The sequence below is a fragment of the Balearica regulorum genome, chromosome 3, assembly GCF_011004875.1.
Source record: "Balearica regulorum gibbericeps isolate bBalReg1 chromosome 3, bBalReg1.pri, whole genome shotgun sequence".
In the NCBI taxonomy this organism is placed as follows: domain Eukaryota; kingdom Metazoa; phylum Chordata; class Aves; order Gruiformes; family Gruidae; genus Balearica; species Balearica regulorum.
The window spans coordinates 89,956,224-89,977,647 of record NC_046186.1 but is presented as its reverse complement, the minus strand read 5'-3'; the positions used below and the strand labels follow the sequence as shown (position 1 = coordinate 89,977,647).

General features: G+C 37.4%; 1 protein-coding gene across 1 annotated transcript in view; it reads right to left on the bottom strand.

Annotated features, from left to right (window-relative positions):
* CRIM1 (cysteine rich transmembrane BMP regulator 1) overlaps window positions 1–21,424 on the bottom strand; it is a 195,154-nt gene that overhangs the window by 40,388 nt on the left and 133,342 nt on the right. The window contains 2 exon segments of the mRNA XM_075748869.1: window positions 4,239–4,367; window positions 19,961–20,158. Coding sequence (XP_075604984.1) covers window positions 4,239–4,367; window positions 19,961–20,158 — 327 coding nt within the window.

Here is a 21,424-nt window from a genome sequence, read left to right as displayed (position 1 = left end):
TCTCCCATTGCAGTCCCTGCAAAGTTTTTCTTAGGCTTTCTCCCATCACCACTCTGTACACTTTTTCAAAACCTTAATCACTATTTATAGACAGCCCATAGATGCACCTACCTACTTTTTCTCAAACCTTCCAATCCTGCCTTTGAACATCGACACAACTAAACCAACTCCCACACTGCCAAACCCAACTTCCATGTTGGAATTCCACTCTGCTTCATCAGCTATAAAGGGAGATGCTGTAACTCGCCAGAATATTGAAATCCATGCTGCGGATGTCTGCTAGTACAGAGTCAATGATAGTACCTCCTTTTTAACTCCATGGCAGAATACATTTTCTTCTCATTTTAGGACAAGGTAACAACACTCTTAGAAAAATATTTCTGTAGCTATATAGAATGTGTTTGGGGAAAAGGGGTGGGTTTATGTCAAGAGAACTCTGCAAACACATAATATATAAGATTTCTAGTTTTTGAATAGTGATTTCATGGTTTGCTTTGACAAACAGAAGAGACCACAACAGGAGGTGGATGATGGTGCACTACAATGTGCAGGGAAAACGATTCATCTCAGCCTTCTACAATTGTGTCGCTCCATAAGCAGTCTGGTATTAATGAAATTGCATGAGAATTGCATCTTGTAACTGCAAAGGTAAGCCTTCTAAATGAAGCAAACAATTTTTAAAATTGACAGCAATGCTTTAATTTAATTCAATTTTAATAAGATTTGAAAGGTTAAAAAAATACTAAAGCCATACACGATAGCAGTTATACCCTGAACAGTGCTTCACGTTCAATTCGTTTAGGGTAAAACGCTATAGTTTAGGTTGCAGGACAGATTGTAAAGGCTCTTTCTTTTTCATTACTATAATAGAGAGAATAGACAAGACCAGATAAAATACTGGCCCTCGCTGCAGGCTCTCACTGAAGAATGATTTAGTGTCCAGCAGCAACTCTCAGATTTTAAATCCTATGTTACCGCAATCAGCAGGCATTATTCAATGTGCCCGTTCGTCCTCTTCGGAGCAACGGGAGCCCTGCCTCACAAAGAGCTGATCGCTGGTCGTGCATTCCCCTAATGTACTCCTCCTCCTGAAGACTTTAATCCCCTCCAGTTCTCCCTATGAAAGCAAAGGCCTGGACACTCCAAACGCAATGGCAATTGCTGCACCCTACAAATAACGTTTTTTTGGTTATTTGCTTTTTTATATTTGTTTCTTGTTCTTGTATCATCTTATATAATCTTTTTTTTTGTTGTTGTTTGGTAATGCTTTTCATGATTTTCCTACTGTTTTAGTTTTATTCTTGGTATTTTGTAGTGATTCTTCCTATATCCTGGATTTGGATTATACTTTTCTCCTTTTATCCTCCTGTAGTGCTCCTTTGGCTTCTATATGCTCCTGGTGAGTATGATCATTCCTTCTCCCTCATCATTTGTGGTTCCATTTCTACTCAGTGGTACTTTCCCCCCATATCCGTCTGTGATCGCTCTTCGCTTAGTGGTAGTTTTTTCCTCCCTTCTCTTACAACTGTGGTCTGCCTCTGCTTTTTTTTTTTTTTTTAATTTTACTTTACAGCATGTATGTTTTCACTGCATGTTGTTACAGCGTGCTTTTGCATTCACTGCAAAAACAGGAAGAAGGATAAAGGATGAAGTGAACTGCTCCTATTAAAATTGACTTCTAGAAATGTTACAATTTGCTGCTTCCTTCTCATTCTGTAGTTGGCTTGAGTCAAGCTGGATAAACTTGAAACTAAATTACACTAAAGCACCAGACAAGTTTCATGATATCGTTCTTAGATAATTACTTCAAATAAACCTGTTGTACTGATTTCTGGCTACAGGAATGTAAATGAAGGTAATAATGAGGAACAATTTACAGCTTTACCCTATGTTCTTCCATTTAGCTGTACTCCATGTTCTTCTACATTGTCATTTTGCTTTTATTTGGGGTGAAATAGATTTAAGCATAGAGATCTCTGCTGAGGATTTGTTAAAGAGAAATTAGCAAAAAAAGAAAACTTTATTGGAAAGAGATTAGTAGAATTAGGATATGATGACTTCAAATGGTCATGAGGGGCATGTGGGCCTCCTTTCCTTTAAATCTAAGTCGAGCAGCTTAGACCAGCAATAAACAAGTGTGTGCGGTATAGAAACAGTGATGTTCCCAAAAGTCCATGTGAGTCTGCATGAGCTAAAGATCATACACATTCTCATGTTCTTAGAGAGCCAAGATACAACTAAACTGGTTTGGACATGAAAGTACGTAGGATCTCAAGACGCAGAGAACGAGCGCAGTAGGTTTTCAGCGTATTTGACCTAAAACTCCTTTCTTCTCAGTGCTCACACACTCATTTGTCCAGAGCCTCCCAAGAGAGAAACATTACTTGACAGAAATAATTCTATTTCTGACATTTTGACTGATAACCACCAAGTGATGAAGACTTCCAAGCCGTTATTTTTCTTCATTTCTTTAGAAAATAAAGGTTTCTCCTCTCTGAATGACTGAGATCTTTAAGCAATCTACAATTCAAGCCATTTAACTGAAAAAAGGATGACAGACAAATGATACTATTAAGTTTGCTCCAGACAGTTTGCTACTGCAAAATGAAAATAATTTCAAGCAAATCTGGCAAGAGAAAAATTCCCTTGAATAGATTCTTAAGCACTATTTAATCAGAAACACCCCAGGCAAGAACAGAAACTTCCTGGGACGCGGTATGTGTACGTGTGCAATCTGATAATCTAGGACAAAAGAAACGATCCTTTGGAGTGATGGGTCTCCTGTGCACCAAACTGGAGGGAAGGACTGCATGCACAGGCATAGATGATGACACTTGCTGAACATGTCCATCTTCTTGTTTGTGTCAATCTCCTCAATCAGTTTAACAATAAAAAAAAGAAGGAAAATCAAATTACGATGTTAACAGCAGAACTTAACATTTCTAATTCTTGTCCTTAGGAAGAACTAAGTAAGACATGTCCGCGATAGCTTGGATGCAACCTATGGAAAGTCATCCTTGCCATGAATTCAACTTGTAATCAAAGGTATTGTTTCTGTATTACCATAATGACATTATTGTTTGCCATATATTTATTTGTTATTAAGATGTCCTGTCCTTTTCCTTATGGAAATAAAAAAAATGCACATTTCCCCAGGAAAAAAAAAAGTTAAAAAACGTAGGACAAACTCTTTTCTTGCTCCTTAATTAATACACCAATCCAATCCTAAAACTCTTCAGTTTGTACCAATTAAGAGTTTTATTTTGACCATTTCTACTGGAGACCTCTAAAATAGTCACATTGGTTTAGAAAGTGGCTGAGAACAGGTGGACCAAAATCAAAAGAAGAGGAATGGAGTTATACTTTAGTGGTGAAAGCCTCAGAGCCTACAAGGAAGCTGCAGAACCACAACAGAATTACAAAGAGAGTTTAAACTCACTCCTAGGCTGGGGTGGCAGCCAGAGTGATGCATCCTGCAGCTCAGACTAGCACTCCACAGGTGTCGTCTGTTGGGCAATTCCAACAACCAACCTGACCTTGCTTTATATTTCATCTGCAAACATCAAATTTTTAAGGAAACACATACAGAAAATACATTTTTGCTGCTTCACTGATACACACAAAGTTCTCATAAGGCCCAATGATTGTCCTTGGGGAAGAAACAGATGTTAAAGCCTGCATAAATCCTAATTAATATTTATACATAATATAAATATAAGAATATGCTATAGAATTAAAATTATATATGGATATGTTTGTATATCTAGAAACACCTCCTCCCCCAGCATATAATTTTCAAACATTTATCCGCAAAACCTGAGTTTTGAGGGGAAAAAGCTAAGCTGAAAATAGGCTGTTTAGCAATAGGAGTTTTTGAAGTGCACAAACATAGATGCTCTTAAAATCTTTACATGCACAGAGGAAAATGAAATGTGGAAGTCTTATCAGACTTCAAAAAGTCTGAAAGAATATTAAGTCCCAAATTATTACCTTTTCTACCTAGCTGTTAATTTTCACCTGAAGTCAGACATTTTAAGTTTTCCTCCAAATACATTTTAAGCAAACAAGCAAGCAATGTCAGAAATCAGGAACCTATCCTTTAAAGACGAACCACTATAAAGCACACGCATACTAACACAACATATAATCAACGTTATGAATGGAAAAACCAGCCTACTAGCATTTTCACATACAGCTTGATAGAAAAGGTAGAAGTCACTGTATTTTTGCATACTCACTAGTTTTGCACTGACAAATGCGGCAACCATTTTGGTCCAGTTTGAAACTATAGATACAATCTTTTTCAGTCAAAGTGCAGTTCACCAAAATCTCACAGGTAGGCGGACCTATTGTGATGTATGTTGGTTCTGAAGGCAAGAAAAAGAATAAACAAATAATTTATTTTAATTAAGTTCACAAAAAAGCATACACAATGCAACAGGGAAGAGAATAATTTTTAATTAGTTTTGCTTCTGATTAACAAATATTCTTGGTATTTCTGAAAAGATTCAAGAAACAGACTTTGTTGTGAAGTGATGTACAGTCATCACAATCAGTATAAAGCTGCATAAAATTTTTGAAATATTGAAACAGGAAAAACAATACATTTTTTTGCTCACTATGAAATAAGCCTTCCTGCATATGCAGTTTAAAACTGAATGTAAAATACTTATTTTGCCCACTTTTCTCCAAAAGTATTTCATCAAAACTTTGGGCAGATTTTTTTACTTTTTTCTAAAGCTCAGTTGATTGACACTACCAAGCCGCAAATCAAAGCACGTGACTCAGTAGATCAAATCTTTCTCTGTGTGAATAAGATCACTTTTACTGAAATTTAAAGCAGAAGAGACTCTGAATACCAAAAGGGAATGTAAGATACATTGTGCGTGAAAGATCTCTGGAAACCATTTAACATGTCTATTCATTGCAAACATCACCTCTTACAGTATACTTTGCACTACTAAATTATGCTTTTTGAAGTTGAGGATATTATTGCAAATTATTAGGTATTCATGAACAGTGTAATACTTACTTTTGGCCACCATTTAAATATGTTGGAGTGTGAAATTAGTTTTAATAAATACGGTAGACAGAAATATTCATGTGTTTTAGTATACAGAGTTGTCAGAATAAAATAATATGCAAAGAGTTATGAAAACAACAAGAAAACTCAACACTACCGTCATAAAACAGGATACAGAAAGAAAGAAACACCTATCTTTTCCTAAATGACTTTTTGCTCTCCAACACTAATTTAGCCTATCTTGGTTTTTTCACAGAACTCAAGCACTTAAGAACTAACGAATATATAGTTATGACTGTTTTTAACATTAAACTAAGCATTCAGGAAACACAAATTGCATGACTTTTAAAGAACTAACTATGAGCTTTCGTTTCTCTGTTTCAATTGTTTGAGTTTATCCTGTTCGTCCATCTCAAGAAATGAAGACTTAAAGGAAATTGCATTTTTTAAAAAAATTCAATACATGAATTGATAAAATGTGAAAATATGGAGAAACGGTATACTAATCATCAGGGCAGTAAACTATAATGTGTTTTATACAGTATGCACATTTTTATGGACTGGAGGTGGCCACATCTTGCCATTCTCACACTCAAACCAAATACATTGGAAGGCAGATTTTGCCATCCTTACTTAAAGGCAGCTAGTCTTTACTCTGAGACTGAGAGTAAAATACTACTCAACATGAAGTTGGTAGAAGTATACACTGTTAACCAAAATATAAATTTCTGTGCATATTGGCTCCATGTCCAGCAGGCAGCTTTTGCACCCATGCCTTCCAGTCAAGTGAAAATTATCCTATTACGAGAACGAGTTTTTCTGCTTTCACTGTCTTTCACAAATTTCAGCTTTCATAGCTTCTCCCCAGCCCCGCTCTTCCCTTCACAACAGTTTACAGAGCGGATGAACATTTTTAATCCTTTTTAAAATTAGGTCAGCTAAGTACAGAGTTTGGAGGGAAAAACTGCATGAAAGACACTACAGTGAAGCTAAATGACTTCAAACTTATCTCAGAGGTCACAGTTCAGATTCTTTGCTTTTGTTGAAAGTTTCAAAGGAACAGTCAAATTCTGTTGCTTATGTAATTTTTGTAGGAAAAGTAGCTATATGCTTTATATGTATATAAAAAACCACCAACAACTTTGTTCAAATATACCCTGGAAATTTGTATAACGGCATCCATGTCTCTGTAGACCCCTCAAATCTCTTCTAATTTAAATGAAAAGTTTTCCAGATTTTTTTTTCCTGTTAGTTTAATATAGATTACTAGATTGGAGGTCAAAGAATAGATTTTATAAATTTCTCTGAATTCTTCATTTCACAGCTCTGAGTTTGCACGCATAGTATGGAAGTATAACCACACTAAGAAATGTATTTTAGGATCTATGGGTTCCCAAACAAGTCTTTCTTTTAATCTCAGTGAACTGTTGATATTTGTTTTCAAGTTCATTCAGTAAACTGACTGAATCATATTCATGTCTAATATTTAACATTTGCAACTTCAACAAACCATTAGTTTAGGAATCAGGAACATATTGATACATACCAATAATATGATATATTCCAGAAACTCCATTAATTAATCCCGTCTGTTTAGGGCTCAGTATATATACTAGTTTTGCAAACAGACTGATTTTTAGCATCTGGTGCTTATTTTGAAAACCTCCTTTCCTATCTCACTCCATTGTCTAACCAAAATACCCTGAAACATGCAGAAGACCAGAATACAAGAGTTACTCTGAAGCCCCGCTCAGGTTACTGGCCAGCCAGCCCAAACCCTACGCTTCAAATGACAAAAAAGCCACAGCAATGCTGGTACTCACTGGTAGTTAAAACTACCACAAATCATACGAATCCGTTAATGGTACCCAAAGCAAAGTTCACAGACGAGCTGGAGAACTGAAGGAGACTGTAGGTTTGCCATCTGACTGCAGAACAGTTAGGTGAAATATGTAGTTAAAAACCCCACAAAAACTCACTGAAAGCTGAGATGCAGGTTAGTATTCCTTGATCCACTTGGATTTAAACTAAACCTAGAGAGAAACAGGATGTGTTTTCACCCCCATCACTGAACTTCACCCCTCAGGATAACTTCTCATTAATTGCAGGTACAATTTAATATCTAGAAAAAAACCCAGCAGATATTTGTTATATATTTTTCGTGGTGACTTTTCAAAGCTATACTTCTGTGTTTTGATGCTCTTGTTTCTTGGACACACCTACACAACAGTTTTTTGCCTCCCTTGATATATCCAGTAATGGGGTATTTCTTACTAGGAATAAAATCAAACTGTCATTAATATAATCTGAAAGGTTTTTGTTAGTCCTATATTCATTATGTTTAATTATTCTGTCACCTCCCACTTTTGTGTCTGCTCTCAGCATCCTCAGTGTTTCCAGACAAGCTTACAAATCTGTTTTCTCTCCCTCATGTCCCTAAAGGTAAGCCCTGAGATACAGTAATTTTATATGCATGCCTGCTTCTCAATGAGCTGCAAGTAGAGGACAAAAGAAATAATTTCATTCCCTACCCCCACATGTGCAAAAATGCAGCCAGGAAAAAAAAAAAAAAAATCAGGCCTTTTTCACTTCGCTAGACAAGACTCAACAAATAAAGCCAGCTCTGCTCCGCCAAGCTTCTGGCTATTTGAACAGGCAAGCAGTAGCTAAGCTTGAAAAAGCATGTACCATCGCATGCTCTGAGCTAGGCTTTCACTGCTGCTCTAGGTAGAAATGGCAGGAGAAATATCCAGTGCACAAATGCACAGACAATGGGTGGGAAAAACGGGCGCTGTTTCTGTCTGTGTGCTTTACCAACAATAAAACCTATACTGTAGGAAGAAAGAGAGAAGAAGAAAAAGAGAAGGGGATGAAGGGAGCTGGATGAAAACAATGGATTTTTTTTTAATAGAGCACAGATTTTGCTGATGTCAAGTGCTTATACATAAGGTTAAATGCAGATTTCTATTAGAACATCTTGCTTCCATATGCTCTCTCTGATACTTTTCTAGGCTGAATTTTTAGTGCAGAGGATAATTTGCCTGCTGTGAGGTTGATAAAAATCTTGGAACTAATTTTTAAACTGCCATTTACTTAAAAACAACTTCAAAAATGTTGAAATCCACAGTGGATATTTCAGTCACTGGTGGTCTGTCAGTTTGACTGGTCCACCAAAAACCACTACGATATGTGATCAAAACTCTGAATCTCATTTATCCCAGCTTCAAATCAAACTGTGCATGTATGGGGAAAGAAGGGAAGACTGTAACATCCAAGTAATGCCTGGAACTGGCTTTGTCCTTACAGAGCCTACATTAGCAATACCAACACAAAAACTAGATGTCACCAAAAAAAAAAAGTTATCAAGGTGGATTAAGACCGTATTTTCACTGGTATTTTTCTACCCAGGATACTTTTGTAATATGAACAAAACCAATCCCCAGGCCCCTCTTTTCTGCTATGTTCTTATTTTTGAGACCTCCCACTTCTCCTATGAGAGATGTGACACAGCTTGTATTACAAAGAGAAGATGTTTTCTTCTGTTTAAAACTAGTGAAATAATACACACACACACGAACACAGGATGGTCGATCTGGTCTCGTACTGTGTGCCATATACAGATCTTGTTATACTTGAAAGAGTAATGAGGTCTTAAGATAATACTGAGCTGAAGTGTTCAGAAATGGAGAGAAACTGATGCACATCCATGTTCCAGTGAAACCAGGGGAAAAAGTTTCTTTGGATTAGAATTTTATTATACGCACAGTTTGATCAATTAAAGTTATCAAAAAGAAGAGAAAGAAAACTGAAATTCACCATTGACTGCTGAAGCCCTGGAAAACAAAACAAATCAAAATGAACAACAAAATAAATAATCAGAGACTATTTATTCCAATCCTGTTGACTTCTACTGTTTATCTGAACATTAAAAGCAAATCATTCACTGAAGACTTCATTTTTCCTTCTAACTTTGGAGATTTCGTTCATATAGTTCTTTAGTTAATTTTAAAGAGAATTAAAAAAAAAAATAATCTTCCCTAAGACTGGTACCAGAATAAAAAATTATACCCATCTTCCTATCATACCATAGCTGGTCAGCTGGAGCAGGTGGCATACGAGGAAAGGCTGAGAGACCAGGGCTTGCTCAGCCTGGAGAAGGAGGACAAGGGGGGCATTCTCCGGCTGTCTACCCCTACCTAATGGGAAGGTACAAAGGTGACAAGACCTGGCTCATCTTGGAGGGGCTCCAGGCTAGGATGAGAGGCAACGAACACAAGCGTCAACATGGGAAATTACAACTTGGTAAAAGTTATTTTGTTCTTTCTTTTAAACGACATGGGTGGTCAAACTATGACAGAGTCCTAGAGAGGTTGTGGGATCTCCACCCTTCAAAATGCTTCATCGGGACAAGGCCCTGAGATCCTGCTGTCACTGGACCTGCTTTGAGCAGCAGGAAGGATTAGAAAATCTCTGGTGGTCCTTTCCAACTTGCATGATTCCGTGACTTCCACTTTCACATAAACTAACAACATTTCCAGTGAAAGCAGCAATATCCTTGATGGATCCTAATCAGGGAACTCAAATCCAAAGATAAACATTTCAATTTCTGATGATTTCTGCATGCTTTTGCCAAGTGCTGATTACCTTCCTTCCACAATAAAAGTACCTGTTTGCCTAACACCATCTCTCTGAAATCAACTTAATGAACTTAAAGAGTAGCTTTTTATCCAAGAAGCAAAATTTCTTTCCAGGCAGTTGTAACAGCAATTCTCTCTGAAGTGTTGTTTAGCAACACCACAAACCACTTTTAATCAGTTTCATTTTCTGTGCTCCTTTAAGGTAATACATTACCCGTGCTTCACCTCTTGGCAAGGTATTTTTATTATTACATGAAAAAAACTTAAAAGGAACTCTTTGTTTCATTTGGAATGGAGTATTTTAACTCAAAACAGGTTTTGCTTCACACTTTCAGTAAGACCATGTTAGGGAAATACCTACTCCAGGCTCCTACAAAATTGGTTTTAAGTAGGAAAGTAACTACCGTGTTCCAAGTTCTCTTCTGCACATTGTTAAATATAGCATTGTTAAACACAAATGAATTCAAAAGTAAATAGGGAACTTCTACTGCTGTTACTATTTGACTCTTAAAAATCTGGACCATTGTGTATCTGAACCCAAAAGTACTGCAAGTGTAAAGGGACAGGTATTTTATACTAATCAGTCATTCCAGTTTTTAATTCCACTCCTAAATATTGCCCTGTCAATACATAATGGGAAAAAAGCCATCCATATTATAATAAAATTACTGTATTTTTTCTTGCCATAAAAGTATGACAAAAGTAGGCATCAAAGACCCGGGTTCAGTTACTTTGCTTAGCTGGAGTAACCATCGTGCTTGAATCAGACACAGGAGGTCTGACTTCATCATCATCTTCATCAGTGCTCCCAGCTCAGCTCTACTCAGTATTACTCTACGCACACATGCTTGAAAGGTAGCAAGTCCCACCAGTATTTGGTGTAAAGTGTCCCAAACAAATCACAATATTATTTGGAAGTGCCATAACAACAAGCTACACCGCAGTGTGGGTTGACAGCAGTCTATGCACATATATTCAATGAAAACAGGCAAACAGAGGACATTTTGGACCCCAAAAGCTGCAAGTGCTTTATGTATCTACGTATGCATGCATGTTTTTCTTGCCTTGTTGGATTTTTATATATAAATTTATCTGTATTCATATAAAAACAGCATTTCCAGCCATCTTCACACTAACAAAGAGGTTTCAATCTGCACCACAAGAACACATTTCTTCATCAAAACTATGAAATTTAAGTTCTATAGATATTTCACTAGATTGAAATTTCAGAGGTTGAACATTATCTTGAGATCCTTCTTTGAATACCAAACCCACCAGATTTCATAAATTCCATTGTAAGACTGCAAACTACTGTATGTGTATTTATCTTTTACAAGAAATTTAGGAGCACAGGCCTTAAAAATTCATTGCCAAGCAAACAATTATTACATTAATAGACATTAAAAAAAAAATGTCCCTGGAACCCACCAATTATTCAGTATTTGTATATTGACTATTACTGGAGTGCTTAAAAACAGTTTCAGATGTTTGTTTTCATAGTTACTATATAACACAAATACAGTATATTGTAATCAAGATATTTTGAGAAATTATTTGGAGAATATTGCTCATGCAACTGGAAGATAAAGTTGCCAGTGATTTCTTCCCATGTATAAGAAAAACATTCGGAAAAAAAACTTGATAAAAAAAGCATGCAAAAAAGCATTTGTATTTTTGGAAGGCTAAATTACAATCAAGATAATTTCAACACACAAGTTCATACCAACAGTAACACATGAACTTTTCAAACACACCAAACTACTGTTATACGGCACAATGAAGCCACCAGGCCTAAAAATAATCCTAAACTTAAATGTGAAGACTGTGTAGTCAGAACTGTAGAGTAAGAAGTGGGGTTGTATGCTTCACCACTCTGTGCTACCATTCCCAACCTCCTCTTCCATATGCCCATTCTGTTAATGTGAACCAGTCTATAGTTTAACTAAAGACAGTCAGATAAAATAGATTAATTCCTTGTGCATATTATTAAAAAGGCTGGAACACGGAAGTACATTTTCAGCATATAGCACAGGGAAGCTTTATATCCACCTGGGAGCATCACTATGCATGTTCTCCCTACGTTTAAGCCAGCAGTACCGATCACAAATACTCTCTGAAGGTTACACATTTAATTTCTAATGATTTTTAACCCCCAGAGAGAACAACTCATCCAAAATAGCAGCACATTTAGATTCTGTGGTGATTGGTCTTGGGATATTTGGAGAAAGTGTTAGCCACGTACAAAGAATAAGCTTAACAGAAGAGGATCCTAGAAAACCCAAGGAAAAATGAGTCAAAAATCATGTCCTACACATGAAGAAAGTCCTTGAACATCAATAACAAAGAACATGCCTGTGTTTGGAGAAAGTGAAATAGCTCCCTCCTCTGTAGTATTTTATAACACAAACTATCTCGAAAAGGATTAAGATGTTCTGATTCTACGAGACCAGCCCCAACTGACTTAAAGAAATACAGCATCAGTGCATTCAAGCATTTACTATAAAAATTAGGGGGGGCAGGGGGAGGCCCGTGGTGGGAAACAAACTGCAGTCTAACTTTTTACCTAATGCTTTACATGATAACTGGCTAAAAACTAGTCCTGAAGGGTGTGCTGCTCAACAGCCTTTCCTTCGAGTCTGCATACTTGTTTGAATTTTGTCTGCTGTCCAAAAAAGTTAACTGCAGCCTACTAAGCAGCAGCATGTGTGTTTACTTAAGCTTCCTGTAAAAACATTCATATCATTCCAAGAGTGACTAAATGTTTTCCATCCTCATAGTTCGCATTCCAGCCTTCCCCGCCCCTCCAGTTCATTACATGAAAAATATCAGTCCCGGGCAATAGAATTTCCTTCCTGGGTTTGAAATATCTAATGCCTTGCAGGAATTTTTTTCCCAGCATTTAGCTATCTGTGTAACTATCAGCGTCCAACAATTCAGTGTCACATAACTATTTATAAAATGTATGCGAGGACTTAAGATGTGATAATTTTCTAATGTCACAAATAACTCTGAAAATATATTCATTAATACTTCCAAACACAAAGTTCAGTTTGGCAGGCTTTTGTGTCAAATTTTATTCATAGTGTCAACCCAAAACTACTTAAATACATATTTTTCCTCGAAAGTAACTATTATAATTCAAGACTATTTTTATTGAAGAAGCCTTCTATGAACCAAAGCTGCATAGGGAGGGGTTGGGGGGGGTGTTTATTTTTTACAGTGATGCACTCAAAATACTCAGAAACTTTCCACTGCCAAGATGCCAAGTTAAAAACTTTTGTCTGTTGTAATCAATTCTTCCAGTTTTTGGTTTAACAGGGAAGGCATGTATACACTTCAAATACATTTTAATCCTGATGAGACATTTTTGACAATTTTACATGGAGTAACACTAAGAAATAATCATCTTTATTAAAGCAGAATCAATTAAGCCTGCCTATCAAGAAATGTCCAAACAGGTAAGAAGGCCATTCAATTATTGTTACTAGGTGAAGATATAGCAAACACACTAAATTAGCATGCATCGGGGGCAAATCTATGAATGCTATAGGCACTGAAAAGAATTAATTAGAGGATCCATGAGGTTCTTTACAAGTGAGACATCCTTAGCTGCACTGATATATATTCATTAGGATTCCTTGGGTATTTATCCTTTCAGTAGTTTTCCACTGAACTTAACGATCAATCATTGAAAATTGGGAAAAGGTTATTTTATACTAGTAGAGTCTTCCTGACTTTCTTAAACTTGGAGAGACCTCCATTGGCAGTAGGTTTCATTATACCCCAGATTGTGTGGTTCAAGAGCCTCAAGCTGCCTTGTCTAAAACCACTATACTAAATCATGATCTGGCAAACGTAAGCCCAATTCTCTACAGCATGGCGTTTGTATCCCTTAATTGACTTTGATGAAAAGGCCGGTTGAGAGCTACAGTGCTGCCACCGAACAAAAACTTATACTTCACGCTCTAAGGAGATCTCTGGGCCCAGATTCTGCGCCGGTGAACGCTGCTCACTACCACTGACTTCATCCTGAATGAATCAAATTTCTTTTCACTGGACTCCGCCGCCTGTTTTTACTTAATGAAGTGTTGGACATGCTAAAGGAACTGAACTGAATTACATCTCAGCTAGAGTTTGGAGCCCTTTATTGATGAAAATGTTAATTTCTTTTTGTGAAGATAAAGTGTCAGCCATAATGACAGCAAAGTAATGCGGGCCTTATTCATGAAAATCCTCCAAGGGGATTTTGTTTAACACTTAATTTCTCATTCACAGCTTATGCTGGCACCCTGCCACCTGTACCTGAGGGCTCTCGCGCAGAAGGACGTACTGCCAGATAAGCAATTACTGCCCATCAGTGGATGGGCTTGCAGCTTTCCCTGTGAATAGCCTGAGCCTCTGGGAGACGCGAGGGAATGGAAGCGACCATACACATTCCTAAGGGATGTTTTTGGCATCTGTGCCAGTGCTGAGCACTTGTATTTAATATCTTGTTTAAAAAAAATATAAAAAATTCAGATATTTTCATACTGTCCAACCCAATATTTACTTTCTGTGAACACGACTATTATTCCAATTTGCAGATGGCTGTCCAGAGATGCAGATGGCCTAAGGGAAACATGGTTATTTCCATCGCTGTAGCTTGTTTGGTGTTCTTCAAATGCTATTATATATTGACACTAAATAGCCATTGTAAGCTCCAGTATTCACTTTTTTTTTTTTTGGTAAAATTAATTAAAAATGGATTTACTACTTAAACCACTCCAATTTGATTCAGAAAATAAACAATTGTTAGCCTAGTAGAGAAGGAAGCAGCTTGGTAAGAAACAGCAGTATGAATAGAAACCTGATTGCCAATGGATGTGGTCACCTCCACAGGGACAGGTGCACAGACCAGCTCCCGTGAAGAACCTCCAGGTCTAAAGAAGTGTGAGCGCACACCAAAATTTTTGCAGTCCCATCTGGCACTTGAGAAGTCACTTTCTCCCTTCTACCTATCTGTCATTAAATCTGTAGAAATGGGTTCTCTTTGAGACTTCCTTGTGCTGCACGAAGCCATTGGCCCTAAAACCGTGGGGAAAGCACAGAGCACCAGTATGATCACCTAAGCCTTGGCTCTTAATGAAGACAGTCTAGAAAACAAAGAAAGAAAGAACAGGCTAAACATAATAGATTAAACAAACTATGGCAAATCCCAAAGGATCAATATAATTAGGGAAGCTATAGAAGTACCCATCAGAAGCTTAAAACTAGTTCTTTGTGTTGGATCCACAGAATGTGACGGGCCTGCTTTTCCTAGCTCTCACCAGTGGAAGGAGGTGCCTACCTTGAAAAGCTGTGTCAACTGAAGAACTTGAGTTTGGGGGGACAGGCTGATGAAGGAAGGTGTTCCCCTCCACACTACACTGTCTCAATGTGCCTCAGTCTCTCACCTCATCGGTAACCTTCGCTTTCTGCCTTCCCCTCCTCCCCCAGACACAGGTGCTTCGAATTAGCCAGCTCCCTGCTCACACCTCAGGCTTTTACCTATACACCCCTTGCAAGAAGGGACAGGAGTGGACATTCTGTGACAAGAGGTCTTGCCAAAAGGCCTTTGATCACTTCAGTGCTTACGTAAAAAACCCCACCAGCTATACTAGTGAGCCACAGCCATCACTTGCATGAACACTACACAGGAATTACTATTACTGCTTTCAGTTATGTATGCAATTTTCTGAGTGAATCTCCTTCCACTGAGACTGAAAATACAAACTGCGACAGGCTGAATGCATCAAAAAGACAACCTTAGTCATGACATGCCACAGGAGGAGCTGTTCTTTCCTCAACAACTTTCTGCTTTCCTCTAAAACAAATCTTCCCTCTCGCAATTCAATTTCATTCTATCTTTTTCTTTGCAACAACCTTTCAGGCACTTGAAGACTGATTATCTTCTTATTCTAACTTCATAATTTTCTCTTTAAGTTAAACCAGCCCAATTTATTCAGTCTGTCTTCCTAGGCCGTATTTTGCAAATTCTGGACTGCGCTCATTGCTCTCCTCATGACTCCCTCCAGCCTGCCTGCATCTCTTTCAGATGAACCATGTCCATAAAAGGACCAAGGGCCTACTTACCGTGTCAGCTAGGGACATACCCACCCATAGGAAAGAGAGCAAAAAGGATTACTTCAGGTCTTGCAAAGTGTACTCTTGATCGTAATGTCAGCACGGTGTTTGCATTCTCAAGGCTCTGTTAATCCACATTAAACTTTTTCTCTCCCTTTAATCACCAGACTTCTCCTGGAGAGCTGCTATTTAACAATTACTCTGGTTTGGAACTCACGAACAATCTCTCCCAAGTGTATTGTATTTTCCCTTGTTGAATTTGGTCAACATTTTGCTGTCAACTCTCTGCTTTAAAACAAACATACAAATTCATACTCCGCTCTCCAAGATGCTGGCTGCCCTTTTTACCTTTGTCTTCTGTAGATAAAGTGACTTTAGCTTCGATCTGAGCAAGTCAAAACATCAGAGCTGGACACAGCGCAGATACTAGTAGACAGCAGCCACAATGCATCTCAAGAAAGGCTGCCCACAGATTTGAAGACTAAATCCATATACAAACCCATTGTACTGGAGTGCACTACACCCATACATACCCCTGTTGTCCACATTCCTGCCTCTTCCTCCCTGCCAATCTCCCCCATGAGCTCCAGTGTAAAGCTCTTGAGCACCTCACTCACCCTCTACCCTTGGTAGACAAGAGTCAGGTATGGAAGGGGTGAGGGGAGCTGAAGAGTTACCCTCTTCTCCAAGTCCAGCAAACCCCAGACAAGTGTTCAGAAAATTACACATTTCAAACCAATTTGGTTGTCCAATCAACACTGGAATGTGCACCCTGTGGGTTACATACACACATACAGGATACACACTATGGATAAGTACACAGCAGCGTGTGAAGAAGCATTAAAAAGGGTTTACAGTGGAAAACTGATACAAATCAATTCTGAATGGTAACATTACATATCACAATTGCTACTCCTTGATCTCTAATTTAGAAAGCTGTCAACAGCTATTTCTATATGACTTCAGTCTCCACAATCCTTGCACTCTGATTTTCTCACTGCTGTAGTAAGAACACCAGGATTTTCTTCATGGGACAGTAGGAATGTTCTACTTCAGTCTGAATTTACTGCATTAATAGGCTGAATACATTTGTGTGCTGACCTACTGTGCTGATGTTTCAAGAACCTGTGTTCACAGAATTTCTACTACATTATATTTGATTCTTTGACTGCAAAATTTTTTGAAAATGTAATCCAAGAACAATTTTATCTTTATGCAGCTTTAGGAATGTAAACTTATCTACTGGAATAGATATTTCCTTTCACTGAAATTGATTATAAACCAGCCAGGAAATAACTGAATTGGCAGAATTGTAGGCACAGCAGCATTTAGATGGCAGACAGGGCAGGGAAAGTCAGAAGTGACTGATACTAATAACCATTTACTCTGGATGAATCCCTTTCTCTAATAACTTGCACAGTTGAAAATATGATACTATATTGTGTCAGTGATCCCAGAACTTAGCCCACACTATATATGGATTTTGGTGTTCTATGCTGAACAGTAGGAGATAAGAAGATGCAGAAGGATGGAAAAAAAGGAACACAGACTGGAGAGCACAGGACAATGGGTCTAAGATTTCGTGCAACGTTAGTAAAGTCTGAGCTTCCATTCAGTTGACACTTCTGCTCATACACTACACTGCAAGATTAAGGTTAAGCTACAGATACGCAGATTTAATGGGGTAGTATGCAGAAAAGCATCATATGGCTGACACTGAAGGCATTTAATTTCTCTTAGGAAAAACTGTGCCTGGAATATATTTTATTGCTTCTAGATCTTCACTAAATGTGTTGTACATCTTTTTCATTGGTAACATTAAAATCAAGGGATTGATTTGTCAGCCAGCTTCCCAGCCAGGAAGTAGAAACACTATTAATCTCAGATTTAAATCTCAAGACACATGATACTATCTGACCTTGGAGGTGGGCCATATGTCTATGGTTAATGCACAAGTCCCTGCTGTTATCAGCTCAAACAGTTACTTTTTTGAAAAATAATTGAGAAATATACAGTATGCAGACAGCCAACATCTAACAAATTATTTTTTCCTAATGTTTTCTTAATGCAAGCTTTCAAAGAAAGATGTTAACAGATTCAGCAAGACATGTAAGTCTCCTTAATTAACAAACTTCAAATCTGGTAATACCTTGATCTCAAATATATGTAAATATTTTTATTTGGGTTGCTAATTACAAGGCGTAGCAGCCTTGAGCTCATTTGATGCCCTAAAATATAACTTTAGGACGTTTACTGATACCCTTGGTTGGTTCATTTTTTCAGGGATTTATTTATTATTATTATTGCAAGACAAATTGTTAAGTCTCAGATACTGACGTAATTTCTCAAAATCATCTGAAGCTGCTTCTTGCAAAATATATATTTTATATCTTGGGTTCTAACATCTGAACTCACAGCTGAGTTTTAGAGTCCAGATTTTTGATCCTTGAAATATTCCCAAATCTAAGATCCTAAAATTAAATAACTTGGCATTACGGAGCATAATCATCTGTTTTATTTGGTTTTGTTTGCTGTGGGGGAGGGAAGGGAAGAAAGAAGAGAGGATTCAAGCGTGTTTTCAGGTATCTTCTGACCACAGGTGCCTGAGTATGCTCAAATCCCCTCCTAGCACGAACTAAGCAGTGGCTAGCTACTTCTGCTTCTAAAGAGTAAAAACACGGTATAGCACAGAATTACCTAACCTAGTCCAGATGAGGTAACTTGTGTTGTGAAAGCACTGTGGAGGCATTAGCGTGGTACGTTAATGAAGCACCATCTTGGCTGCGTTGCAACCTTTAGTAATGAACGATGGGAGTCTACACTCTACCCTGTGTTCATCATAATTATCTCGGTCTCATATAGATAAGCATTTAATCCAATTATTTCTCTCCATTCTCTCCAATCTGGAACAGGAAAACAGAGACATTTGTCTATTCTTTTCTCAATGGAGGAAAAAAACCCAAACCCTTAACATACTGAAAATACTTCCATCAACCTACCTCTCTGTACTACCTTCCCAAGCTTGCTCACATACATACTAAATAATGATGGACGACAGCACATACTCTGTGATATCCACCATGAGGGGATCACTGGGGTTTTAAAAGCAGTTAACCTGCTTCCTCATCATAAAATTAATTCAGTGCAAGTAGCAACTCTCTACAATTCACTAGCAGTTTTTATAGATTATCAGACACCTTTGCGTCTTGTGATGTGAATTTTGGAATGAAAGAGCACCTGTAAGAAATCTTTATGCTCCTCAGATTTATCTGAAAAAGTAAGTATCCCAGTGAACTTAGATGGATGCTGCAACCCAAGAAGGGCCGCAAGACACACGCAGTTACACAAAATTAATTTCATTCTATCAGAGGTGGAACAGGAAAGATGTAAGTGGTAGCTCACTGAGCACCCACAAGAGTTTATACACTGTGAAGATGGCTCTGAAGACAGGTCTAGATTAACCATTTCTAACCTTAGCAATCTGGTGTTTTTCATGATGAACAGCTACTCCATAAAAAGCAACTCCAAATGTACATACATATATACAATTTTTTTTTAATGTCTCAGTTTGCAAATCTTCACATTTCCATTGCCAGGCTGGACAAGCATTTACCATACAGTTAAGTTAAAAAGTCAGTTATACAAGATATATGTTATTTCCACAAGGTAAGAAAAATTGCATTTTGAACTCTAAATAATAATGATTATTATTTACCCCAGATAACACCATCCTTTGTAAGTTTCACTGAAATAATCATGTTTTATTCACTCAATAATTTTGTCCAGTATCAAACTATATTGTGCCAAGAGATTTTTAATTTTAACTAAATAACACTGATGAGTAGGAAACCAGGAATAATCCAATTATCAGTAATATCAGCCGATGAACATTTTGATATTCTAACTTCTCCTGTATTTAATAATAAGCTTCTAGCAACACTAAGAGTAAAATCAGTGAACAATGCTGATCTTAAATGATCTCTTACTATACCCTTTTGAGCCAAAAGAGTATCAGGTATTGCCACACAGAGGTGCAGTTAAACCACGCTTATGTCTTCCGCCCTCACTAGTTTATTCAATCACAGGCAATGCTGCACCAGCTACTTCAACCCTCCAAAGTTTTAAAGTAAACGAAGAATTAGCAGGTAAGCGGCAGCCATGACAGACCGAAGCGTAGAAGAGGGCACACCAATCTTACCTTCACACACTGGGCAGCACTCCCCAGGGACTTTAACAGGATTCAGACAGCTCTGCCCGCAGGCCGTTGCAACGCAGTGCGGGTCTCCGTTGATGCACTGGCAGAAAGTACAGTCGTCCTCTCGCCAGCGGTCTCCGTGAGCTTGGATCTGACCATTGGCATAACAGCCGGCGGGGTTATTTACCGGATAAACTGGGTCTGAAATGAGAGGAATTGCAAGAGAACAAGAAGTTTTATCTTCCGTTTTATGCCTAAACTTTATATATGAATAACTGCAGTACTGTGATTCTACATTATCTCAAAAGGATCAAGTGCGACCAATATTAAGTCTTAAAAGAACCACACTGTGGCATACGGTGGTAAAATAAGGTAGGTAACATCTCAGATATTTCAATACTGAAATTTACTGTCAAAAAAAGTTAAGTCAACTTATACTGAACATTCATAAATTCAGATATTTTTAACTATTTTGACTCAAATTTTGTATTCAACAAGCAGATCTAGAATGGAAAATGTATCTACAAATGGCTGGGTTATGTTTAAGAGGCTTAATTTTTGGTTTTTCTGATTTTGTTCTTCAAAGCAAAATGGATCTTATCCCTATCGATCCATTTTTTGTACCAGCTTAACAAATTCTGAGGGGAACTGAAAAAAACTCAAAGAATCGCTGGAATGACTCCTGTCAGCATCACACCACTATTTTATAGATGAGACCTCTGGCACATTTCCTGCTGGAACAAGGAGTCTGCCTTAAGCTACATCTCATCACAGTTTTGGACATATACTAGTTTTCCTGAACAGATTATCTGGCTCAGTTTTCAATTTCATTTCAGTAGGAGCTTTTTATGCTTAAAATCGACAAGGCCCATTTACCTCCTAGCAATCAAATTAAGATTCAGATATTTAGATAACAGAGTTTTGGGGGATATACTTTACATAAGATTTCTCCTCAGGTTTCATGCAAATAAATAATGCGATTCTATATATGCTAATTAATGACTTAAAATAAAAGCAGCTTTTACCCTACAGAAAGAACATATTTTTCTCTTCACAAATGCGATAAGCAACACTGATATTAATAGTAAAAATATACGCATCATGTGAATGTATGCAACTCATCATGGTGGCTAATAAAGAGATAACTGTTAGACTCAAAAATTAAATAACTGAGAATGTACAGTAATCACATCAAGTTTTCAAAGCAAGTAATAATACAAGTTACATATTAAACCAAATTCAATATATTAAAAACAATGCAACTAAAAGCATTGTTTTTAGCAAACATCAAATAAGCACAAATCATTTATCCATAAGTCAATTTTCAGAAAGTGTTAAGTTTGAAGGATTTGGGAGAAAAGAGATATTCTATACATCTAAAGAAAGAAAAGAAAAAAAAAAAGGGACTCTGAAGCGTCATCAATCCCCTTTGGAATGAAGGCAATCCATGTTAAGTGTAGATAAAAG